Raw genomic sequence first — 25,218 nt, forward strand, 5'->3', positions numbered from 1 at the left:
TGCATTCTGGTAAATTTGTATGCACCAATTTGCTCTTTTTCTACATCAATTTATTGTGGAAATGTCTTATTTATGTAAAAGAAAAACAACTTTCAGATAGGCTAGCCTTTAGTGACTATAGTTTGTAGATGTACCTATTATGTTATCTCATGTAACCGAAATTATCAGTTCTAGTTCATTTAAGCTAACATAAATGTCTAGGGGCTACTGTTAGCAAGCGCTAGCTAGTTCGTGAGGGGGTCTGAACTGATAACCCCAAACACAAGCTATAAACTAGATAAGGCTATAATTCATCCGGAAATACGTAAGAAAATCTAACTCAGAAACCCCAAAGGTAAGAAAGGGTGGTGTACTGGGCTAGACAAGCAAGCTGGCTAGCTACGTTACTTACACTTGCTTACACGATCATTCATGCTCCGGTCTCCTGGTTGTCAGGAGCAACTGCAAGACAGCAACGAGGTCGGCAATCCCAGTGGCAAGGTTAAAATGGTATGGTCTAAGCATAGGGGTGTATGAAATCGTTGGAAAACAAGTATGAATGACATTTTAAGTAGTTCGACTGTTGTTATTTTACCTTTTTTGGCGAGGGAGTTAACATTATCATTCATGATATATTTTTTGGGGGGGACAAATTCACCTCTGCTAAATATTGAGGGGGACATGTCCCCCCTGACCCCCCCATAAGTTACACCTGTAAGTGGTAGTATGATGCCAGGCCCAGAAAACGTCTCAGCTCACTGACGTTAACAGGGGTTGGCCAATCTTGGACGGCAACCACCTTTGCTGGGTCGGTAGCCACACCATGCTCACTGACTACATGACCCAGGAACTTAGTCTCTCTCTTCAGTAGGTGACACTTGACAGGGCTCAGCCACAGTCCGGCCCGACGGATGGCAGCGAGGACCTCACGCGGGTTGGACAGGGCTCCATCGAAGTTACTGGCGTGTACTAGGAGGTCGTCGCAGTGCACGATGCAACGGCTCCAGGGCATGTCCATCAACACTCTCTCCATCAGCCGTTCGAATGTAGCCAGCGCATTACAGAGCCCGAATGGGATGATGCGGAACTGTCACAGACCCTGCCTGATGGTGAAGGCAGTCTTCGGTCTCGCGTCGGGGCCAGCTCCACCTGCCAGTAGCCACTGTACAGGTCGAGGGAGCTGAACCAGTTGGACCTGATGTGGTCGAAGGCGTCATCAATTCGAGGGAGTGGGTAAGAGTCCTTTTTGGTGATGGCATTAACCACCATCCTTCTTCCCCACCAAGACAGCTGGAGCTGCCCACAAACATCATCCATCTAGCCATTATCCGAACCGCTTATCCTGCTCTCAGGGTCGCGGGGATGCTGGAGCCTATCACAGGGCCAACATCAATAAAACAATGATTTGAACATGAACGTCAACAGACCTATAATCCCTTGCGCATCGCCAGCGCATAGCTGTCATCAGTCCAGCGACCGTCTTCCACTTTTCGTTCCGATATTTTACGTTGCCTTTTTAGTTAATGGTTTACTATTTACACCGTGCGCCTCCATAGATGCGGCCATTGTTGTGTGACGTCAGACAACCGTTTCTCCGTTAAGTCGGGGGGCTAGACGGATTTTTTTTTAAACTCCGAATTTAAGTGGCGAACTACTTCTAGTCGGAGGTCGGAAAACTCCGACGCCTGCGAGGTGTTGCCCAGAAAGAGATCGTAGACTTCCAGAGATACTCAAGAGATTTATGACACGTAAATAGATGTAGTTCACTATTAGTTAAATCATGTAGTTAATATGACCTCCTATATGTTACTGTAAGTTGTTAATGTTTATATCGGTGCTGTGAGGGAGGAGTTTTATGTATGTCATTCCGCGGCACTATATTCTGTTCTCATGATACTAGTTCAAGTCACTGCGCGGACCTGTCACCGTTGCGTTGTGGGCGACGTGAGCTAAGTTGACTAGTAAAAGTTCAAGTTCCTCATAACAACGTTTGAATGTGTGTGTGTGTGTGTAATAAGAACATACACAACATCCAGTGACAGGTTATTCCAAGGCTGAAATAGTTTGAGAGCACCCGAATTTAGGCACCTTGTTACTATACTAAAGAAGAATTTACGACGACTTGACTCGGGATGCCCGAATGCAGCGTCCAACCGCTCCTGACGTGGGGACGTTGAGCGTCTTCACTCATTGGCTGGGCCGCCACAGACGTGCGGGGATTTGAAAGTGCTTGGGTGCAGTTAATTGTGTTGGTGAAATCGTATTGAGTTGTTCAGCTTTGGCGTCAAACAAGTTTGGTATGGAGAAGGAAACGCAAGAAAATACGTTTGCTGTAATAATGCCACCAACAACCAATGTCGAAACCGGGAGCGGGTCGGCAGAGATCCTGGAGTTTGACGTGTCTAACGATGAAACTGACAACGGGAATTGTGTTACGGCACAACAAGTGTCCGGTAAGTTTCAGGGGTTGTTTTGTTGGCTGGTATTCATTCTTATTGGTAGTCATTCTTCATAGCCACCAGGTAGCGTTAGCTGACGTTACGTGTTTATTGTTCAAACGCTAATTTGGCGCTAAATTTAGCGCTAGTTTAGCTTTATGCTAACTCAAGCGGCTACCTAAAGAGTTGTGCTAAGATAGCATGGGCGTATCTGCCCAGATGGGACGTGCTCGGCAAAGATGCTCAACATTAGTTGACTCTTGAATCTGATGTCTTCGGGGGGCGTTGAAATGTCTCAGTGACAATACTTTCGATATAGAAGTTGCTTTACCGTTTATTGTGTTATTATTGTTTTGCCTATTTTTCTGCAGAAATTCCGGTTTATCCAGTTCAGCCACGTTGACAGTAACCTATAATATAACGTTAGTTAACTCGCGTGAATGTGCATTTCTGGAGCAAGAGCCAATATAATCTCCCAGGGTAATAATATCAGGCACGACTGTTTCAAATTGAAGGTAATGGACAATGTGATGACGATGACGGGGTCACAGACCACTTCGTTTACAAACGGGGGACTCGATTGCAGAGAGCTGAGCGCAGCGGAAGAAAGGACGCTTGCCTTCCCGACACCTTCCAAACCAACTGTCTTTTGTTCTACGAGAGGTTCAAGGTTTACCAGGATTATATGCTCGGTAAGACCCCCGTGACATTGTGACAGTTGTACAACAGACATGCCAATATCAATAAACAGGCATGGAATGTTCTAAACTTCTAGCCCCCTCTATCTTATACTAGAACGTGATTGTCTTACCTAATAATTAAGAAATGCGCTATTATGCATATTGATGGGCTTTTTAAAAAATTATTATTAATTGCTTGCATTTTCTACTACTGTGCCTTTCAAAAAAGTACAAAAGCCATAGCACATTTTGGTGCAAATTCATGCTGCCAGTTAAACTAATCAAAAATGAAGTGTGGTTTTACGAGAATAAATGCTTTATCATATTGTGGAACACTTTATTAAACTTTTTGGGGTTTTTTTTTTTGCTTAACATTTCACTGAGTAAACTAAATAGCCTGTTACCTGTTAAAAACAATTCAGTATACCTTGATAGAAATTTTCCTTTTAACAAAAAAAATTATATGCATACACATCTAAATCAAAATCAGACCCATTATTAGGTGTGCTAGCACAGCTAAATCAAACACCAGCACACATCAGCATTGACAGACAGACAAGACACAACCAGCACTAGCAGTTGTCAATAGTATTGTCAATGCTGGTACTTGGTGGCATGGTGGCACAGTGGTTAGCACGGTCGCCTCACAGCAAGAGGGTGCTGGGTTCGAGTCCCAGGGTTTTCCAACCTTGGGCGTCGTCCTCTGTATGGAGTTTGCATGTTCTCTGTGTCTGCGTGGGTTTCCTCCAGGTGCTCCGGTTTCCTCCCACAGTCCAAAGACGTAGCTCAGGTGAATCGGCCATACTAAATTGTCCCTCGGTGTGAATGTGTGTGTGTGTGTGTGTGTGTGTGTGTGTGTGTGTGTGTGTGTGTGTGTGTGTGGGCCCTGTGATGGCTTGGAAGCCTGTCCAGGGTGTCTCCCTGCCTGCCACCCAATGACTGCTGGGAAGGGCTCCAGCATCGCTGCTACCCTGAGAGCAGGATAAGTGGTCTGGATAATGGATGGATGGATGCTGGTTCTTTGGCACACCTAAATCAAACAGAGCCATTATTAATGTTATTAGCTGCAGCTGTGCTTATCCTGTTATGCTTACGTCACAGAGTACCAAGACCAGCCTTGCGTGTCAGCCTTTAGTTGTCAGCAAACTCACTATAATGGTTTTGGATGTAGTTACTCTTTAAATTATATTTTAGTAACAGTTGTGAAAGAGAGAGAAGCCCAACAATTCTGGAAATGGTGGCTATGAGTAAAGTGAAAAATAATGGATAGCTCCAATGTTACACATTGCAAATGCATAATAAAGCATTTGTATCTAGGAATCAACGCGATTGATTGTGATTACAATATTAAGCAAAATAATATCACTTTTGACATAATTGTGCAGGTGACTGTAAAGCATCAGAAGCGAGAGCCTTCATAGCAGACTATCTGGAGAAAGTTGTCGAGCAAAGCGACTGGTATGCTGTGTGGTCTACAGACATTTTTGATGTTCTGGTAGAGGTGAGTCATTGCTTGGGTTGTTTTCACGTGATGAAATGTAACATCATTAAAAAGTCTAGACCAGCGTCCACACATTGTTACATGGCACTGTGGTCCAGTTCATTTCACAGTGCCTAATACCAAGGACTGCAATGCATTGTGGATAACTTTGTTGCATTTAGCCTGTTAACTCTACACAGTGTAACATGTTTGGCCTTTCTCCCTTTCTATTGTGCTTTCCATGACCTCACTTGAAAACATCACAGAGGTAAAGTTTGTAACACAGACGACTCAAAATTGGCTTCAGTCATAACTTGGTGCCAATTTACACTGATTTGTTAAACAGGAAAACTGGGGGGGAAAATCAAGAAATTGCCTACACAAAGCACATTTACAGTTTTTGTTCTTACTCATTTAATTTTTAAACATAATAAAGGAGATGAAAATGCATGTTGTTATGGACTAACCAGTTTCCAGAAACAAACAGGGCATTCTCTATAACTCATGATTAAAAAAAACCAAGTACCCTGAAAATACATATCAGGAAAAAAACAAGGAATTATAATATTGTGGACTAATACCCTAAAGTCATCACAATAAATTCTTAGTTATACTGTGTCTACATGGTTTCCCTTCTTCACTGATATTCACTGCATTTTACTCTACATGTAAGTGAGATGAACTTGAATTACAAAATGATAAACAGTGAGTTTAACAATTTCTGCCATTGAATTTAGTATTTCCCTAAAAGAATGGGGTAGACACATGTAGTTTGTTTTCCAGTTCAATAAGCAATTCATGACAAAATTTGTGTTAATTTTTTTTTCTTGAAAGGTGCCATGTTGTGAAAAAATGCATTTTCCTTGCTCATTTGATTGTAAAGGAGTGGGAGGTGCTATTCAAACATTTTTGAAGTGCTAAAACCTATCATCCAAATCTAAATTCCTATAGTCCATTAAAAGGAACTAAGCTTTTTACCCAGCAGTTTTTAATTTCTCATGGGTTTGACATCACAACCATGAATATATTTGCATATTACATCCTTTAGGAGCATGGCCAGTGCAGTTAATAAACTCTGAAGTAGCAACCAGGAAACAAAGCCATTTGGAAAAAGAATGGGGAGCACAAAGATGTGTTGCTGCTTGCCGGGAAAAGAAGGTTTCTGTACAAAGTCTTCCAACATACCCAATGTTAGAAATGAGTGGCTAAAGGTTATTTTTCTCCCCCAAAATTCCAGTTTCAGCCAAGGCTTGACTGCTTTTTTAGCACATTTCAGCACTGATTGCTTTCTTAAAGGATTTAAACAACATCAAATATGTGGCAGTTTTGTCAAATAGCAGCATTTGCTTTTGTAAAATGGTTTAAGGTTTAGTTACTCTTTAAAATCAACCCCTGGAAAGCCACACTTGAACTCAGTGAGAAAGCAGTATCAAATGGGCCTTCCCTTCCATCGCTGATTTTTTTCCCCACAGTTCTTCCCCACTGGTTTAATTGGCATTGTACAGTTGTGCGGTTAAAATGAAATTTGTTTTCTACATTTTACCCATCTTTTTGTACTGGAGCAGTGGGCAGCTGTGGTGCAGCACCCGGAGATCAACTCCAGTTCTTTTCCCCATTGCCTTGGTCAGGGGCACAAGCAGGAGTATTAACCCTAACATGCATGTCTTTTTTATATCTTTGGCATGCCGTACGTATTCACACTTTATGTCCTGTGTTCTGATGAATCAGCTGGTTTTATTTCACCTAGCTTTGCAAGTTTATTCAATCTTTATCTATTTTTTATTTCAGCTGAATGGAATATGAGAACTGAATAAAATTGATATTGCTAAAGTAATGGCTATTGTGACAGGTTCAAGATGTGGACTTCAAGGAGCTGAAGGCCTGTGTAGAGCTAGTGCTGCCAATCCAGTTTGAGACAAGGGACTGTAATCTGGATGAAGAGGCCTTAAAGATAGTGCTTGAGGCCACACAGCAGAAAGTGGCCCTGCTAGAGCTCCAGGTGGTCTATAAGGAATCTGGGGACTTTGAGCAGACAGCCCTTGCCATTGAACATCTAAGGTATTGTTAGTTTGGGAAAAATTATATTATGTCTTGAATGGACAGAACATCATGCAAACTACAATTTATGACGCTACTTAAATTTCATATTTGCAGATTTTTATTCAGTGTTTTCTCAGTTGACAGCATCAACTAGAGCAGTGTATATTAGTGAATGGCCTGGTGTTTCCAATAAAATGTTATGGCCTGTGAAAATGTTTTAAACATTTCGATAAAATCAAATATGGCGGCCGCATAAATTAGGCTGGCATGACAAGTTGCCATGTATCAGCCTTGGGACCTCCCACGATATCACCAGACACGTGACTCAGTTATTTAAGGCAAACACATCAACAGTTATTAGCAAAAACAAATTTTTGCTTATTGCAGCAGCCCCCAGTGGTCAAATGACACAGACCTTTTTTTTTTTTTTTTTTTTTTTGGTGCTGTCTCAGAATGGGGTCCCGAGTACATGCTGTACCGTTTATCAAGTGTTTTTACCAAAGCCGTGAACCCAGCCTTGGCCACTGTGTTGAGGCACATTATATCTTTCCCTATGAACTCCACTATTACCTGAGTAATTTTGCAGTGCCGTCTTGAATCTCGTTCATATGGAGATATACTCTCGAACATTTCGGTCAGTGTTCCCTGCCGGGTGATATTCGGCCTACTTTACACACTGGTGGTCGGGTTTTTAGCCGTGCAATTGTCATACATGGCCTTGTGATGCTTTCTTAAATGCTGGAACAGGTTTGTAGTTTTGCCCCATGTTGTAGCTATGGTAACAAGACACGTTCTGCACAATACCTGACTGTGTGCAACGTATTCTTTACTAAATCCAAAATAGGTCCAGACAATCGACTTGCTGCTCCTCTTTGACACTAATGTCACCTCTTCAGTGTTCGGTTCTGCCAAGGCCATGTTGACAAGATAGTAACGTTACTGCTAGAATCAAAGCATAGCATGGCAAATTGTTTTCTTCATTTACTGCTCTCACTCACGTGTCATGTGAACGTAGGGTAGCGTGTGTGTACGTGAACCCCACATGGCCAGGTGTTTCCGACTCTCTGATTGGTTAGATTATGTAGCATAAAAAAACACTTATTTTAATTGCAGCCTTTGCGATTTGAAAATTGTGTTCTATTACATTGCGATTTCGGTTTGAATTCGATTTAAAGTTTGAGAATAGGTTGAGACCATTTCGGCCCCAAGACCTCTTATCATTTGATTTACCAGATAAAACTGTGATTCAGAGCACCAGCACCAAGGGAAACGTCAGAGGAACCGGCTCCTAAATGGTTCTATTAGTCTTTCACCCCTATACCTAGGTCGGACCACCAATTTGTACGTCAGGACCGCTGCGGGCCTCCACTTGCATTTCCGATGGCTTCGCCCTGTCCAGTCATAGTTTACCATCTTTAGGGTCATATCGCACGTGCTCATGCCCACCTCCCCGACGGTTTAGGCGAGACGGGATGGTGGTGTTCTGTTCCTGGCACCCGAGGGGCCAGGATCACGCCTTAGCCAACGTGCACCGGCCCTTACTTTCATCACGCATGCATTAGACTCCTTGGTCTGTGTTTCAAGATGGTTTGGGTGGGTAGCCAACATTGCCACTGACTGCTGAAGCCCATTGTACGTGGACCAGTCCCTGCCCTGGTGACCTGATGCTGTCGGGACACACTGAGGATGGATGACATCATCCATTATAGTCAGTTAAAAATGGCGGCTTAGCTGCAAGGTCATAACTCAGCGAAGCTTTGATGTATCAAAACCAGACTTGATACATGGACTTGGCACCTCATTCTGACGAAGCACAAAAAAAAAAAATTGTATGTCATTTGACCGCTGGGGGCAGCTGCAATAAGCAAAATTGTGTTTGCCTGAAATAACTGATTGACGTGTCTGGTGATATCGTGGGAGGTCCCAAGGCTGATACATGGCAACTTGTCATGCCAGCCTAATTTATGCGGCCATCATATTGGATTTTATCGAAATGTCTAAAAAAAATTTAACAGGCCATAAAATTTGCCCAATCTTCACCAAACTTGCCACAGACACAGACACACACACACACAGACACACACACACACAGACACACACACACACACACACACACACACACACACACACACACACACACACACACACACACACATGCTTTGGCTTCAGAAAGTATTCAGACCCTTTCGCTTTTTGCACACTTTGTGCCAAAGATTTAATTTTGGTTGGATAAAACTGCCATTTTTAATCTATACACAATAACCCATAATGATGAAGTGTAAACGTTTTTTTGCAAATATATTTTATTGATTTTCAAATTTTTTTATCACACAATAATTACAAAACATGTATGACTTCAAATCAACGACTCATCCTCCAGATACAGAGTATTATTGATCACATGTATTAACAAATTGAAAACCCCATTCCCATCCCTACCATCCTATCCACCCACCCACTCATAGGATCACAGGTTACAGAATACATTTAGGTAAAGGGAAAACCCAAGATAATCAAATAATTGTATTAATTATTCAAACAAAAGGGGAAAAAAAGATGGGTGGGGAACAAACACAAAACAAACAAAAAAATAGGAGGGGAATGCTCATTAGTGTAGTAGGACATTTATAGCTAGAAATTTTTGCAAATTTATTAAAAATCAAAAACTGAAATATTTCATTTATTTAGGTATCCAAACCCTTAATTCAATATTTTGTAGAAGCCCGTTTGGCAACTATTACAGCTTTGAGCCTTCTTAGATAAGTCTTTACAAGCTTTGCACACCTGGATTTGGGCAGTTTTTCCCCATTCTTCCTGGCAGATCCTCTCAAGCTCTGTCAGATTGTGTGGGAAGTGTCCGTGAACTGTCATTTTCAGGTCTCTCCACAGACTGGGCTTTGGCTGGGCCACTCAACAACAGTCAGAGCCACTCCAGCATTGTCTTGCTGTATGCTTCGGGTCAATGTTGTGATGAAAGGTGAATCGTCGCCCCACTCTGAGGTTGCATGCACTCTGAAGCAGGCTTTCTCAGGGACATCTCTGTATTTGGCTGCATTCATCCTTCCCTCAGTTCTGACCAGTCTCCCTGCCCCTGCCGCTGCGAGTAACCCCCATAACAAGATGCTGGTGCCACCATGCTTCACCGTAGGGATGATATTAGCCAGGTGATGAGCAGTGCCTGGTATTCGCCAGACATAGCATTTGGGGTTCTGTCCAAAGAGATCAATTTTTTGGATTTTCCCCCTTTTTCTTCCTAATTGTATCCGGCCAATTCCCCACTCCGAGCCGTTCCGGTCTCTGCTCCACCCCCTCTGCCGGACCGGGGAAGGCTGCAGACTATCAGATGCCTCCTCCGATACATGTAGAGTTGCCAGTCGCTTCTTTTCACATGACAGTGTGGAGTTTTGTCAGAGGGACATAGCACGTGGGAGGATCACGCTATCCCCCCAGTTTCCTTCCCCCCTGAACAGGCGCCCCGACCGACCACAGGAGGTGCTAGGACACACACCCACATCTGGCTTCCCACCCACAGACACAACCAACTGTGTCTAGGGACGCCTGACCAAGCCGGAGGTAACACGGGGATTCGAGTCGGGATCCCTGTGTTGGTAGGCAACGGAATAGACCGCTATGTTATCTGGATGCCCCATCAATTTGTGTCTCATCAGACCAGAGAATCTTTTTATCAGTCCTTTAGGTGTCATTTTATGAGTCCTTTAGGTGTCATTTGGCAAACTCTAAGCGGGCTGTCATATGCCTTTCACTCAAGAGTGGCATCTGTCTAGCCAATCTACTATAAAGGCCTAATTGATGGAGTGCTGCTGAGATAGTTGTCCTTCCGGCATGTTCTCCCATCTCTGCAGAGGCCTTGTGAAGCTCTTTTAGCATGACCATTTGGTCCTTGGTCACCTCCCTGACCAAGGCCCTTCTTGCCTGGTTACTCAGTTTGGCCGGACAGCCACTAGGAAGAGTCCTAGTCTTCCTAGAGGTTCCAAACTTCTTCCATTTCACAATTATTGAGGCCACTGTGCTCCTAGGAACACTCAAAACTTTAGAAATGGTTTTATACCCCTATGCCAAACCACAATTTTATCATGGACGTCTATAGAAAGTTCCTTGTACTTCATGGCTTGGTTTTTGGCCTGACATGCAGTTTGAATTGTGGAACCTTATGTAGACAGGTGTGTGCCTTTCTAAAGTATGTCCAGTCAATTCAATTTGCCACTAGTGCACTCAAGTTCTACACACATCAAGAGGATAATTCAAGCAAACAGGATGCACCCGACCACAATGTGGAGTGCCGTAGCAAAGGGTTTGAATACTTACATAAATGAAAGAGTTCAGTTTTTAATTTTTGATAAATTTACAAAAAATTTTAAAAATGTTTTCACTTTTTCATGATGGGTTATCCAGTGTAGAATTATGGGTAAAAATGGCAATTTTATCCATTTAAAATTAATTCTAAAACACAGTGTGCAAAAACTGAAGGGGTCTGAATACTTTCTGAAGTCACTGTATATGTACATACAAATTCAAATTAACTGAGGGTTGACTACATCTTTGTCAGTCTTTGTCATTTGCAAAAACATTCCACCTTCCAAAACTCCTGATTTCCTCTTGTCTTTCCCTATTTTATCCCATTCATAGGTTTTTCTACAAGAACCTCTGGAGGAAGTGGGATGAAGATGAGGATGACGATTTTGACTACTTTGTTCGTTGTGTTGAACCTCGTCTCAGACTGTGAGTGCAACAGTGGGTTTACTTGCTGATCTTACAGTTGTACAGGTAGTTCAGCCATCTTTGAAAATATCTACTCAAACCATCCAAATAGGGTTTGATGGAAAGTGTTGTTGCATTTTAGCCACACTTTTCAATCAGGGTGTAACGGTTCAGTAAACTTGTGGTTCGGTCTGTACCTAGGTCTTTGGTTTCTCTCTTGTTTAAAAAAAAATTATATTGTCACTTTCCTCATAGACTTACAAGCCAGTCTCTATAAACGCTTTGCTCAACTAGAGACCTCCCAGCTTTCATTGATAAAATTGGGTGGAAAGAATTTAAAGTTAAAAAAACAAACAAACCCTGCATTACAGAATCAATCCAAAGTCTTTAGGGCAGACCTTCATATTGGGGCAATGACATACAGAAGTCATGTGCTTGTAAACACTGTTGTGCCAGCAGCATGTGCATTATAGAATGGCTCAGCCACAGTCACCGAAGAAAACTTCTGCTAATGTTTATCGTAATTGTGGTGAAATATATTCATTAATTATTAGGCTGATGAAGGCTGTTAGTTTCTCGCTGTCCTTGTCAGGCAGAATTTGCCAGAAGCTTGATGCTGTGTCTAGTAATGAAAACACCGCAGACCTGCTAAGTTTAGCATAACTTTCTCTGATGTTGGCAGAATGAATCTCTTTGTCTTAACTGCTCTATTAAGCTTTTTGAGATCCGCACAAATGCACGTTTTGCTATTCTCTTTAGGGGCTGGCACCATAGGTGCACATCACTATGTAGGTTCAGTCACTTTTTCTATATTGGCCTCTGTCCTACCCAGCTCTTCTTTCACCATTATCAGAAGAAAGAAGAGAAGAAAGCCACTATTTTGTCATTGTATTCTTACAACGAATTTTATTCTCACAACGAATTTGATCTCTGCATTTAATCCATCCTGTTGTGTAGGAGCAGTGGGCAGCTGCAGCGCTCGAGGACCAACTCGAGTTCTTCTTTCCATTGCCTTGGTCAGGGGCACAGGAAGGAGTATTAGCCCTAACATGCATGTCTTTTTGATCATGTGAGCATTATGGGGACCCTGTATGCTGTGTGGACAGTTAAGGCTTGAGCATCCTCTTGCAGGACAGTTTTCACTGGCTTAGTCTTGAAAAGGCCAAACTCTCCTGTACTTTGGTCCTCATGGACCGGTTTCCCTAGTTCCATTGCTTTGGCTACTGGTTGGCCCAGTAGGTTATTCATACAACCATACATACTCCTCTGACAGCTTAGGTTTTTTGTGTTCTTTGTCTTTATATGTAGTGCATGCTGTGCCGGTAGAATTTATTGTTGATAAAGTGACTGCATGTCCTACTCGTTCCGTTTATGTTTCAAAGCTTCAATCCCAATGGCTGTTGCCAGAGCTGATTTCATTCTTTGAGCAGTTCACACTACAAAACAGTCTTGAAAAAAATCTCAGCCACGAGCATTGTCGTTGTCGACTTGGGTAAGGTGTAAGCACTCTTTAGGGCATTTGTTTTCTCTGCCATGATGATACAAACACCTGAAGTTGTGTGTAAGTGCACAGTCCCACTGCTCGCTCCAAGACAGGTGCTGAGAATGCGAAACAGTAAGAGAAAGCGAGAGAAGGCGACATTATGGTTGCAACATCTCCATAAATTCCTTGAAAACCATATTGCAGTGACACAAATCTCGTTCCCCATTTTCTCCAGTGCCAATGGTGTAACCATTAATGCTGGACCTTATCAATACTGTGGGTTTTACTAATTTAGAATTGGTTTCTGTATAGAACCGGACTTTAGAGGGCACCCACACATTTTATGATGCCTGTTTGTTGCATATTTTTCTCGAGACGGTCTATCACAAAACCAAAAACTTTGATCCACATACATTATGCTTCCATGACTTCATGGTCCATTAATGGTGTACTGCATTGTGCGCTGTGTGAAACCGAGGTCCATGTGAAATAGTTACAGTGGAAATACCTGAAACGTTACACCCTTACTTTTGAATGCTTTAATTTAATTGTGAGTCAATAACCGTACAGTTTGGATTAAAGGTTGACTTTTCCTAAGCAATTGCCATTATTAATCACAAGATGGGATAATACACCGGGAGATTGTGAGGTGTTTAATTTGACGGGTTTTTTTAATGCTGGGTTGATACCTTGGTGAATAATTGGATAAAAGGTGATTTGCTCACTCCTAGTGTACCATTCCTAAAACGCATCTGATTTGTAGGTATCAGACATTAAAGTTAAGATAATGTATTCCTCAACTCAGTCCTTATCTCCCTCGATATATCTTGCTTTGTCTCACTCTTCTCTATTTCTTCCTTTTGTTTGAAGATTTTAACCCTGTCACTATTCTTCCCTCTACTCTCATTACTTGTCATCTCCAACTCTAGCTACTATGACATCTTGGAGGATCGTGTTGCAGCAGGCCTTGTAGTAGAGCACCAATCCTTGTTGGTCCGTTGTGCCCAATGCTTCAATGAATTCAGCCTTCTACGCAACACTCTCAGCAGCTCGGACTCAGAGCCAGAAAATGTATCCATGGTGGAGTGCCTCAAGCTCTTTGAACAGATGGAGACGCTCAAGCGACGGCTTCATATTATTGAGAACCCGCTGTTAAGGTAGAAAGCATTTGAATAGGTGGCTGCTCATGTAAGATTTTCAAGCTACTGGTACCATGGGTGTAGTGCTGCAGAATGCCTTGCCTGCTGAAAGCCCAGTCCAGAGGGTACTTAAAAACTTGCTAGATTGATATGCAGAGCTAAAAAACATCTGTTGTGAACTTACATTCTCACCAACTATGAGAATTGTTTTGCATTTATATATGTGATTTTGAAAATTTAGTTTATTTTAAAGTGTTTAATTGATGCCTTCTTCTAAATGAGTGGTCCACTCACCTTTTTTAGTGATTTTCATTTTGCCAGTAAGGCAACACATCAGGGGAGATGCAATAGGGGAAGTTCTTGTGGGATTTCACCCTAGACCAGTGGGGGTACCTTTTACCTTTCGCCAACAGAGCAGGCTACTCAAGAAAGACAAGAATTTGGACCTCATTGTATTATGTTGAGCAAATATGAATTTTTGGAGAATGAATAAAATGATTTGTGTTTTTCTCTGCACTTATCACTATTAGGGATATTCTTGGCTGCAAAGATAATACAAGGCAGCATTGTTACCATGCCAGGGGTGCTAGAGCATCTGGGGACAAGATGGTCCATGTTGTTGCAATCTCCACCACGGCCGGCCAGCTCCAACATCTTCTTAATAGCAGACTGCTAACCCTGTGTTCTAAGGATGTCACAGAAGTCAAGGTAGGGACCAGAGAGACTTGAAGGCAGCTGAGCTGCATCAAGACCAGGAATTCCAGTACCAATTCTAATGGTTATTATCTGAATGTGTGTCTTACTTTCATACTTATAGTTGTGCTAAGAAATTGTGACAGGGTTCTATGACAATCCACTTAATTTGCCACTAATCAGTGCTGGGGTGCGGACAACTTGCCACGCCAATGAAAAGGAGGATTTCTGTTACTAAAAATATTCAAGCCACTGGTGCTTTTCTCATACAACTCAGCTGAATGTTGGTATAACCTTTTCCAGCCTAGTGATTATCAACAACTTTTTCTTTGAGCTCCTCAGAAATCTCCTTTGATCAAGGCACTGCAGACTTCCACAAACCTGTATGGTGATGACCAGACTTAGTGAAGACCCAGGTTTATGTTCTATCAATAGGGCAGGGCCTGTTGAACTCACACCTGATTGACATCCCATTGACTGAAACATGTGACTCCAATTACCCCTTTAACTACTACTACTTTTGGCTGCTCCTGTTAGGAGTCACCACAGCAGATCATCCGTTTCCATCTCTTCCTGTCCTCTGCATCTTCCTCTGTCACATCAGCCACCTGCATGTCCTCTCTGACCACATCCATAAACCTCCTCTTTGGCCTTCCTCTTTTCCTCTTCCCTGGCAGCTCCATATTCAGCATCCTTCTCCCAATTTATTACCCCTTTAAAACAACTGATAATCCTAGAGGATCACATAATTTCTCCTACAAAGACATTTACTCTTGGGTCATTCATAGATGGATAGATAAATAATATGAATCACACATTTATTTGAATTTTCTATCTGCCTTACTCCCCAGTGATATTTAAGGGTTAGGTTATCTGCCTATTATATATCGTTTGTATCTTCAATCAGAATTCCTGTGCACTATGCCAGATAGTTCTGTAGATAGTTTGTGAAAATAACCTTCTGTCACATGTTGCAAATAGTCATTACAACTGACCTGTTCATTTCCTAATACATTTCGCAAGTCAAATTAAAAGTAAGCTTTTTAATTTTTTTTATCAAGGGAGTCGCCAATTAGTTTGTTTAAAATAGTGTCTTAGAATTTGTTTTATTTATTGATATTTATCTATAGATATAGATCTGTCCATATTTGTTATCTATAGCTCTATCTAACTGGTTTTTGTTGTGTAAGAGAATTGGTTAGATTCTGGCGGACTGATTTGAATTTTTTCTTGTTTCTCTCTTTCTGTGCTGTGTGCTTGTATGTGTGTTTCTACCTTTTTGTGTACCTTTTGGTGTGTATTTACATGCTGTCTAGTTCTACAGTGACCCAGTGTTGGCAGTGAATGCATGCCACCAGGGTGATGTGGTCATTATTCTCCCAGGACACTACTGTGTTAACAGTTCCATCTTTGTTCCAGACTCCATCACTATAGAGGGTATGTAACTAGCATATATACAAATATGAGTCTTATCTAACATGTTAGCAATACAATTTACTATATACCTGTAGCTTGCTATCAAGCTACAGGTATAACAACGTACAGCACAGGAGGGGTGGATTTTTCATTTGGTCCTATTAGCCATCCACCCCACCCCCCACCCGGTTAAGGGATGGTCGTTCCCTCTTCACATAGATTTACATCTGTTGCCATCTTACAATAATGTGATTGCAAACATTCCCAAATCCTCTGTGAATAGTACACATGGCCATTGAAACTCTACTTAATGGTCACGTCCATCTGCATATGAAACTGATCGTTGGTTTCAGTCGTTATGCATCTGTATTGTTCATAAGAGTGGGGGTACCTGCAGTCAGTTTAGACTGAAGAGGTCACTTAGATGAGTGATGAAAGGTTTCAGTCAATAAACGTTGTGTCCAGATGAACTCATTCAATTTCCTTTATTTTTCTTACCTGGATTATTGTTCATGCATAAAGACAATCAGTGAAGCATTTAGGATGCAGATTACTGCATAGTAAGTACTATTGTGGAAGCGAGATTTTCTGGTCTTGATACTGCAGAGTCTTTTACCCGAAGGGAGATGATTGAATAGGAGGTTGGCTGGGTGTGAGGAGTCCTTTAAAAGTTGATCTGCTGATCTGAGCTGTGACTGAGGCTGCTCACCAGCCCTGACAAAGGCAATGTTCTTCTGTCCGTGGGTTTGCTTGTTGTGTACCACAGCTTTGAAGATGGCCTCTGTAATTGTCTTCAGCACCTGGTCATGTCGCCAGCGGTAACGGCCCTCCTCCAGGGCTGATGGGTGGCTGCTGAGGATGTGCTCGAGTGAACCTTTTCCAGGGCACAGAGGACATGATGCAGAATCAATCTAGCCCCAGAGATGGAAATTGGCTGGGCTAGGCAGAACATCATACACAGTTTGTACCATGAATTTGATCCGCTGCGGTTCTGCCTGCCAGATATCTGCCCAGGATATCTTCCTCTCCTGTGTACCTTCCCACCTTGTCCATGCTTCCTGCTGCTGCATGCCCATCATTCTGCTGGTCCTTTCCTCCTCGACACCTGCCCGCACCTCCTCCAGGACTAGATGGCATTTGTCCTTGCCATGGGCCTTATCATAGCAAGGTTGTGTGATGGCTCTCAGCCCTGCCCCTCCAGTTGCCACTGTGCCCACCAAAGCCCTGTGTCTCAGCCAAGACTCTGCTATCTCCAGGCCTTCCTGGGGTCTTCACTTCCTGCCTGTCCGCACCATAATGCCTGCTGATGCCACTCTAGAGTCCTTGGAGTCCTGATAGAGGAGTGCCTGTCTTGTGTGAGAAACCCTGAACTCGTCGGGGCTGCTGATAGGGAGCTGGAGTTTGCTGCTCCTCCCATAGAATGCTGCACTACTAAGGCTGTGCAGCAGACCCAGCCATCTCAGGAAGTAGTTACTGATCTTCCTCTCCAAGGTCTCCATTGTTGACAGGGTTGCCTCGTAAACCAGCATAGACCAGAGGACTCAGGGTAAGATGGCATGTTGGTAAATCCAAGCCTTGAACCTGTCAGGTAGGCCAGACTTGTCTACTGTGGTGAGCCAATTCTCAAGCTCCTTGATGGTTGCTTGGATTGCTGCTGTATCTCTAAGGCTACAGTCAAAGACCATGCCTACACTCTTGACTGATTTCTCGGTAATGGATGGGTTTGCAATGCCATCCAGAAAGAAGCGAAACCGGTCCACCACTATACCCCTCTTCAACACTATGGCTCTGGATTTGGCTGGTTTAAAACCCATCCTTGCCCAAGAGATGAGCTTCTCCAGGCCCTGGAGCATCCACCTACGACCATGCACTGATGATGTGGTGACTGTGAGGTCATCCATAAAGGCTCACTCGCATGTCATGTGAGTGTAGGGTTGCATGTGTGTACATGAACCCCACGTGGCCACGGGTTTCTGACCCTCTGATTGTAACATTATGTAACATAAAAAACCCCCCCACTATTTTTAATCGCAGCCTTTGTGGTTTGAAAGTTGCGTTGTATTACATTGCAATTTCAGTTTGAATTCAAGTAATCGTTCAGCCCAACTATACACTCAAACACTTTCATTACAACAGATGTTAAGGCAATGGGCCTATAGATATATAAACAGCTAACATTGGGCTTCTTAGGCACAGGAATTATTACTGCAGATTTAAAGCGTGCTGGTACTTTACACTGGTTGATAGACCAATTAAAAATACAAGTCAGAACAGAAGCAAGTTCAGCAGCATACCATTTTAAAGTGACTGAGGACAGATCGGGGCCTGCAGCTTTCCTGCTGTTCTGATTGCGCAGCAGATGTGTATATCTATCATTTTGAATTTATTTATTGTTGGGGATGTATATATGTATTTATTCATTGCTTTCCTCTCTTTGCAAAGGGTTCGGCTTTCCTGATGATGTGGTGATTGAGAACAAAAACAAGGGGGACTTGTTTTTGGAATCCACAGGAGCTGTCATTACAGTCTCAAACATCAAGTTCATCCAGCATGAAGCCATTGAGGGCATACTGTGTAAGTTGTTTAAGGACATGGTTAGCAATGTGATACTAGATTTTAAGTTGCAGTCTTAACATTGCCACTGTGTTTGGAGTCATAGTGACTTTGGCACATTAAAGGTATTTTTTCATCAATTTTTTAATGAATAAAAGGTTTTATACCTAATACTTATATTTCCCTGAATTCCATTTAAGGCTAGTAAATATCTGCCAGGGTTGCTGAATTGCACTTCCGCTAAGCCCAAAGATTTCTTTGTTAGAAAACACAGCAGTGGGGCCAGGGAGGTCTTACATAAAGGTGGCTTGAATAGGTGGGATTTACCAACCAAAGCCTTGCTTCAGTAAGCGTCAACTTCCTGCTAGTGTTAAATTAGCTACATTAATGTGGTATGCCACATTATTAGTCAAGTTAATCTGGACCTAGTTTTTGTGAAATGGTGTCGTGCTACTGAAATGGAAAGGCATTGACTAAAGCGCAGAAAATAGATCACAATAGCAGAGGTTATACAACAAAAAGAGCCTGCAGTGTTACTCATGACAACTGAGCAACATCTTATAACTACAGTGCACCCGGAAAGTATTCACACCCCTTCACTTTCCCCACATTTTGTTATGTTACAGCCTTATTCCAAAATAGATTAAATTCCTTTTTTTCTCATCAATCTATATACAATATCCCATAATGACAAAGCGAAAAAAGTTTTGTAGAAATTTTTGCAAATTTATTAAAAATAAAAAACTGAAATATTGCATGTACATAAGTATTCACACCCTTTACTCACTACTTGGTTGGGGCACCCTTGGCAGCGATTACAGCCTCAAGTCTTCTTGGGTATGAAGCTACAAGCTTGGCACACCTATATTTGGGGTATTTCTCCCATTCTCTGCAGATCCTCTCGAGCTCTGTAAGGTTAGATGGGGAGCGTCACTGCACAGCTATTTTCAGGTCTTTCCAGAGATGTTCAATGGGGTTCAAGCCTGGGCTCTGGCTGGGCCACTCAAGCACATTCACAGACTTGTCCCGAAGCCACTCCTTCGTTGTCTTGGCTGTGTGCTTAGGGTCGTTGTAGTGTTGAAAGGTAAACCTTCGCCCCAGTCTGAGGTCCTGAGCGCTCTGAAGAAGGTTTTCATCAAGGATCTCTGTATTTTGCTCCATTCATCTTTCCCTCGATCCTGACTAGTCTCCCAGTTCCTGCCACTGAAAAACATCCCCACAGCATGATGCTGCCACCACCATGCTTCACTGTAGGGACGGTATTAGCAAGGTGATGAGAGGTGCCTGGTTTCCTCCAGACGTGACGTTTGGCATTCAGGCCAAAGAGTTCAATCTTGGTTTCATCAGACCAGAGAATCTTGTTTCTCATGGTCTGAGAGTCCTTTAGGTTTTTTCTGGCAAACTCCAAGCGGGCTGTTATGTGCCTTTTACTGAGCAGAGGCTTCCATCTGACCACTCTACCATAAAGGCCTGATTGGTGGAGTGCTGCAGAGATGGTTGTCCTTCTGGAAGGTTCTCCAGTCTCCACAGAGGAACGCTGGAGCTCTGTCAGAGTGACCATTGGGTTCTTGGTCACCTCCCTGACCAAGGCCCTTCTCCCCCGATTGCTCAGTTTGGCTGGGCGGCCAGCTCTAGGAAGAGTCCTGGTGGATCCAAACTTCTTCCATTTACGAATGATGGAGACCACTGTGCTCTTCGTGGCCTTCAAAGCTGTAGACATTTTTTGTACCCTTCCCCAGATCTGTGCCTTGATACAATCCTGTCTCGGAGCTCCACAGACAATTCCTTTGACTTCATGGCTTGGTTTCTGCTCTGACATGCACTGTCAACAGTGGGACCTTATATAGACAGGTGTGTGCCTTTCCAAATCATGTCCAATCAATTGAATTTACTACAGGTGGACTCCAATCAAGATGTAGAAACATCTCAGGGATGATCAGTGGAAACAGGATGAACCTGAGCTCAATTTTGAGTGTCATAGCAAAGGGTGTGAATACTTATGTACATGCAATATTTCAGTTTTTTATTTTTAAAAAATTCGCAAAAATTTCTACAAAACCTTTTTCACTTTGTCATTATGAGGTATTGTGTGTAGATTAATGAGGAAAAAAAAGGAATTTAATCCATTTTGGAATAAGGCTGTAACATAACAAAATGTGGGGAAAGTGAAGGGGTGTGAATACTTTCCGGATGCACTGTATATGAAAAATATGAGCATATAATTTGCAAGAAAGGCAATACTGTGGTGGGAAACAAGGATTCCACCAGGAAGCCGCCTGGCAATCAATTGTTAAGCGCATCAGTGGGAACCTGACAGTACTTAGTGCTCAAGTGAATAGCCTGGGTGAGTAAGATGGCGTCGTTCGACTTCCGACATATGAGTACTTGCACAAGATCTTCCGGTCTGGTTTGTTGAGAGAAGAGATGGCTTTGTTTTACACTTGCTGTTTGCGGGACCTCCCTAAAATCGCGGTCAATGATGTACATCGCATTGTGAGTGCTTCCTCAGTAGCTCAGACGAGCAAAAAAGAAAAGGGGTTTAAGATGTATATTTCGAGCTACATCGACAACTACGAGGGTGAGTAATGGCATCATTGGAACAATGCTAGCGCTAGCTAGCTAGCTGGCTGGCTGGCTAGCTAACGTTAGCTGGCTGCCTTGCAACTAACGTTACCTTGCTACTTTGCTGGAATCTACTACATGTGGGTGTGTGTGAGAGAGGCATGGTGGGGGGTGGAGAGATTGAACAGGTGAGTTAATTTGGTAGGGGCAAATAAATGAAATGATACAAATCAGACATACCTGGTGTAAAACCGAATGTCCTCATCGGAACCTGCAAATCGCCTCAGGCTGAATTTGAACTGTAGCTGGATGGTCTCTAGTTGTTTCTGGAGCATTTCTATTTGTTTCCTCATCGACTCGTTTTGGGCCAGGGCATCACCCAAAGCGGCAGGATTAGGAGCAATAGTCATGCTCTTGCAGGCAGCTGCTGACATCCATCTCATTATCAGAGGAGTCCAGAGCTGGTAGAGGGGCGACACCAGGATGCTCCCGGCGCTCCCACACCCCTAGCCTGGGTGCGGGCTTGGAGTACTCATTCCACACAGAGTGTGGGGACAGCTCCTTTCTTGAGCCTCCTTAACACACCTTTAGCTGGCACAGCGAAATCACCTGGTTCAAAATGCCGACTACACACTTTTGTACCCTTGGTGACAGTAAATGCATCCCTCAGAATCTTCGCTAGCCACTTAGCTCTTTCCTCGCAGTTACTAGGGAATGATGAATGAATGAAACGTCAAAGAGAATTATAGCATGCGGAATTTGCACACTTTGGACACAACAGTGCTCAGTGGAGCCTGATTCACAGTGTTGATACTTGAACGCCCCTTTGTGCCCTGTTTGAATCATTGATTTTTTTAGACGAATTAATGTCACGCTGCAGAACTTCCAGGTCTGTCTGTTTGCGTAAGAGTTTCCGGTATCACCAGATACTTACGTCCTACTGAATCATTAGTTAGCTGCTAACTTATCCGTCCTAAATCTTAATTTCATAATCTGTGTACTGCTTTAGTACACCTTGAAAAGAAAAATACGTATGTCAAAATGTTGTTTATTGATTACATTTCTACTTTTAATACAGTTGTACCATCCCAACTAGTGTTGAAACTCGGAGGTCTTTGTCTAGGCAACTCTATGTGTAATTGGCTATTTGATTTCCTGACAGGCAGGCCCCAGGGTGTGAGAATAGGTAAAACATACTCCATCTACATTAGTTCTTAGGACCAGCGTGCCTCAGGGCTGCTGTCTCAGTCCCCTATTATACAGTCTGTTTACACACGACTGTGTTGCCAAATATGACAACAACGGCGTCATCAAATTTTGCAGATGACACCACAGTGATTGGTCTAATAAGTGACAGTGATGAGAGGGCCTATAGGAGTCATGATAACAACCTCTATAAATGTCAATATGGGGCGTTGGGGTAGGGTAGCGATCTATTCCATTGCCTACCAACACAGGGATCGCTGGATCGAATCCCGGTGTTACCTCCGGCTTAGTCGGGCGTCTCTACAGACACAATTTGCCGTGTCTGCGGGTGGGAAGCAGGATGTGGGTATGTGTCCTGGTTGCTGCACTAGTGCCTCCTCTGGTCGGTTTGGGCGCCTGTTCGGGGGGGACTGGGGGGAATAGCATGATCCTCCCACGCGCTACGTTCCCCTGACCAAACTCCTCACTGTAAGGTGAAAAGAAGCGGCTGGCGACTCCACATGTATCGGAGGGACATGTGGTAGTCTGCAACCCTCCCTGGATTGGCAGAGGGGGTGGAGCAGCAACCGGGACGCCTCAGAAGAGTAGGGTAATTGGCCGGATACAATTGGGGAGAAAAAGGGTCGGGGGATAAATAAATAAATGTCAATATGACAAAAGAAGTCACTGCTGGCTTTAGAAAGATCAGTGGATAATCACATTCCTATTTCCATCAGTGGGTCATCTGTTGAAATTGTGGATAGTTTTAAATGTCTCAGTTTACATATCAAGACACCCTCACATGGTCTCTAAACACCATTTGCATCTTGAAGAAGGCAGAACAGAGACTGTATTTTCTGAGGTGTCTCAAGAGTACCAAAACTCTTATGAACTTTTATTGCAGTACCATGGAGAGTGTCTTGACAGGCTGTATCACAGTGGGGTTTGGCAACCTGACTGCTCAGGACTGCAGACTGCTTCAAAGGACTGTAAAGACTGCAGCAAAAATCATTGGCATGGAACTACCACAACTTCATATTTACACCACTCGCTGCAAAATGAAAGCCCAAAACATCATTAAGGACACCACCCACCCTGTTCTGTTCTCGCTGCTTCCATCTAAAAAACATTACCAGACATCAAATCACACACCACCCATCTCAGTACTAATTTTACTTCCACAGGCAGTCAGGTTGCTGAACAGCTGGCACACCCATATGCACCTTACTTTGTTGTGTTATTGTGTACTTTTCTATATTGTGTATATAACGTATGAATTCATGTATACATGATCAATGTAGGCCAGTAGTGGTGTTAGTTTTTTGTTTTTGTTTTTTTGGATGGTGTTTCCTTTGACCATGTGTCCTTTGCATTAAGGCAGAGCGAGCCAGAGCACAGGAATATCATTTTATTCTAATACACATGAAAATAAAGTTGAACTTGAATTTGATCTTTAAGCAAAATGAGCAAATAAGTAAAAGCAGACTCTAGGTAGTATGCCTTATGTAGTACACTTAGCTTGCTTGTTATAGTTTCTAACTTTTCAGTACAGATCCTAAAGTCTCCACAAGTACATGTGTTTAATAGTTTCTATTACAGACATAGTTAAAACAATAGGCCTCCACAAATATTGAACTACTGAAAGATCTTGTAGCTGCTTGTTGAAAACTGCTAACTAGGTCAATAGTTCATCCCTTGGTCCATACTAGTGCCATACAGTAGAGCTGGGCAATATATCAATATTATGTCGCTATTATGATATAAGACTAGATATCATCTGGGATTTTGCATATTGTAATGTTGTGATATGACATACTAAGTCTTTCCCTGGTTTTAAAGGCTGCATTACAGTCAAGAGATGCAATTACTTTAACTGTTCTAGCTGTTATATTATTTGTCTCTACCTGTTTGGACATCATAACCACATTACTAATGACTGTTTAGCAAAAATGTCATTGTGTAAATATTTTGTGACAGCACCAGTAGTCATCTCTACACTATAGTCAAAAATATTGTGATGTTTGATTTTGTTCATCTCGCCCAGTCCTACTATACAGTGTCTTGACTTGTTTCCTCTGATTACTAGGTGTGCGTCGGGGGAAGCTGGAGATGAATAACTGTGTGCTACAGTGTGAGACCACCGGTGTAATTGTATGTAATTCGGCCCACCTTACCATGAACAGGTGTGATATCTACGGGTCAAAGGTAAGATAGTTGGTTAGAGTGCATATGAGTGTTTCAATGTCTGTTTGTCCTGCGAAATTTAACCAAGGGCCTTATGAAATCTATCAATTCATTTGTTAAACTCTGTTTTACACTTTCTTACTGTTAGTGCAGACAGCTTGAATAGTGACACTAATATGTTAGGCGTGGCACAGACGCAGTAAGTGGTGTTTCTTAATCTACAAAGGAATACACTTTAAACCTGCTAGTGTTGAGTTGCTGACATACTGGAAGTTTTCATTTGCTTGTAAGCTTTTGTTCTTGGTAGCTGTTGTTATCATTCCAAACAGCGTATATCCCCAAGGTCCTGGGTTCGAACCCTGGGGTTGTCCAACCTTGGGGGTCATCTCAGGTCGTCCTCTGTATGGAATTTGTCTGTTATCCCTGTGTCTGCGGTGGGTTTCCTTCGGGTGCTCCAGTTTCCCCCACCATCAAAAAAGACATGCATGTTAGGGATAATACTCCTGTCTGTGCCCCTGGCCGAGGCATGGCAAGACGAACTGGAGTTGGTCCCTGGGTGCTGCACGGCGGCTGCCCAGCGCTCCTAGCTACACAGCTAGGATGGGTTAAATGCAGAGAAAGAATTTCCCCACAGGGATCAATAAAGTAGTAAAAAAAAAATATACCC

The 25,218-nt window shown here is 42.8% G+C and overlaps 1 protein-coding gene across 1 annotated transcript in view; it reads left to right on the forward strand.

The window, feature by feature from the left end:
- The first annotated feature begins 955 nt into the window (after nucleotides 1-955).
- The window catches only part of shcbp1 (SHC SH2-domain binding protein 1), a 32,312-nt gene continuing 8,049 nt past the window's right edge, over nucleotides 956-25,218 (forward strand). Inside the window, exons 1-10 of the mRNA XM_056290951.1 lie at nucleotides 956-2,432; nucleotides 2,933-3,109; nucleotides 4,483-4,598; nucleotides 6,427-6,635; nucleotides 11,265-11,357; nucleotides 13,749-13,976; nucleotides 14,489-14,666; nucleotides 15,968-16,088; nucleotides 18,510-18,641; nucleotides 24,454-24,572. Coding sequence (XP_056146926.1) covers nucleotides 2,279-2,432; nucleotides 2,933-3,109; nucleotides 4,483-4,598; nucleotides 6,427-6,635; nucleotides 11,265-11,357; nucleotides 13,749-13,976; nucleotides 14,489-14,666; nucleotides 15,968-16,088; nucleotides 18,510-18,641; nucleotides 24,454-24,572 — 1,527 coding nt within the window. The 5' untranslated portion in view covers nucleotides 956-2,278. The remainder of the gene's footprint in view (nucleotides 2,433-2,932; nucleotides 3,110-4,482; nucleotides 4,599-6,426; nucleotides 6,636-11,264; nucleotides 11,358-13,748; nucleotides 13,977-14,488; nucleotides 14,667-15,967; nucleotides 16,089-18,509; nucleotides 18,642-24,453; nucleotides 24,573-25,218) is intronic.

This window comes from Lampris incognitus, chromosome 12 (genome assembly GCF_029633865.1).
Source record: "Lampris incognitus isolate fLamInc1 chromosome 12, fLamInc1.hap2, whole genome shotgun sequence".
NCBI lineage: Eukaryota > Metazoa > Chordata > Actinopteri > Lampriformes > Lampridae > Lampris > Lampris incognitus.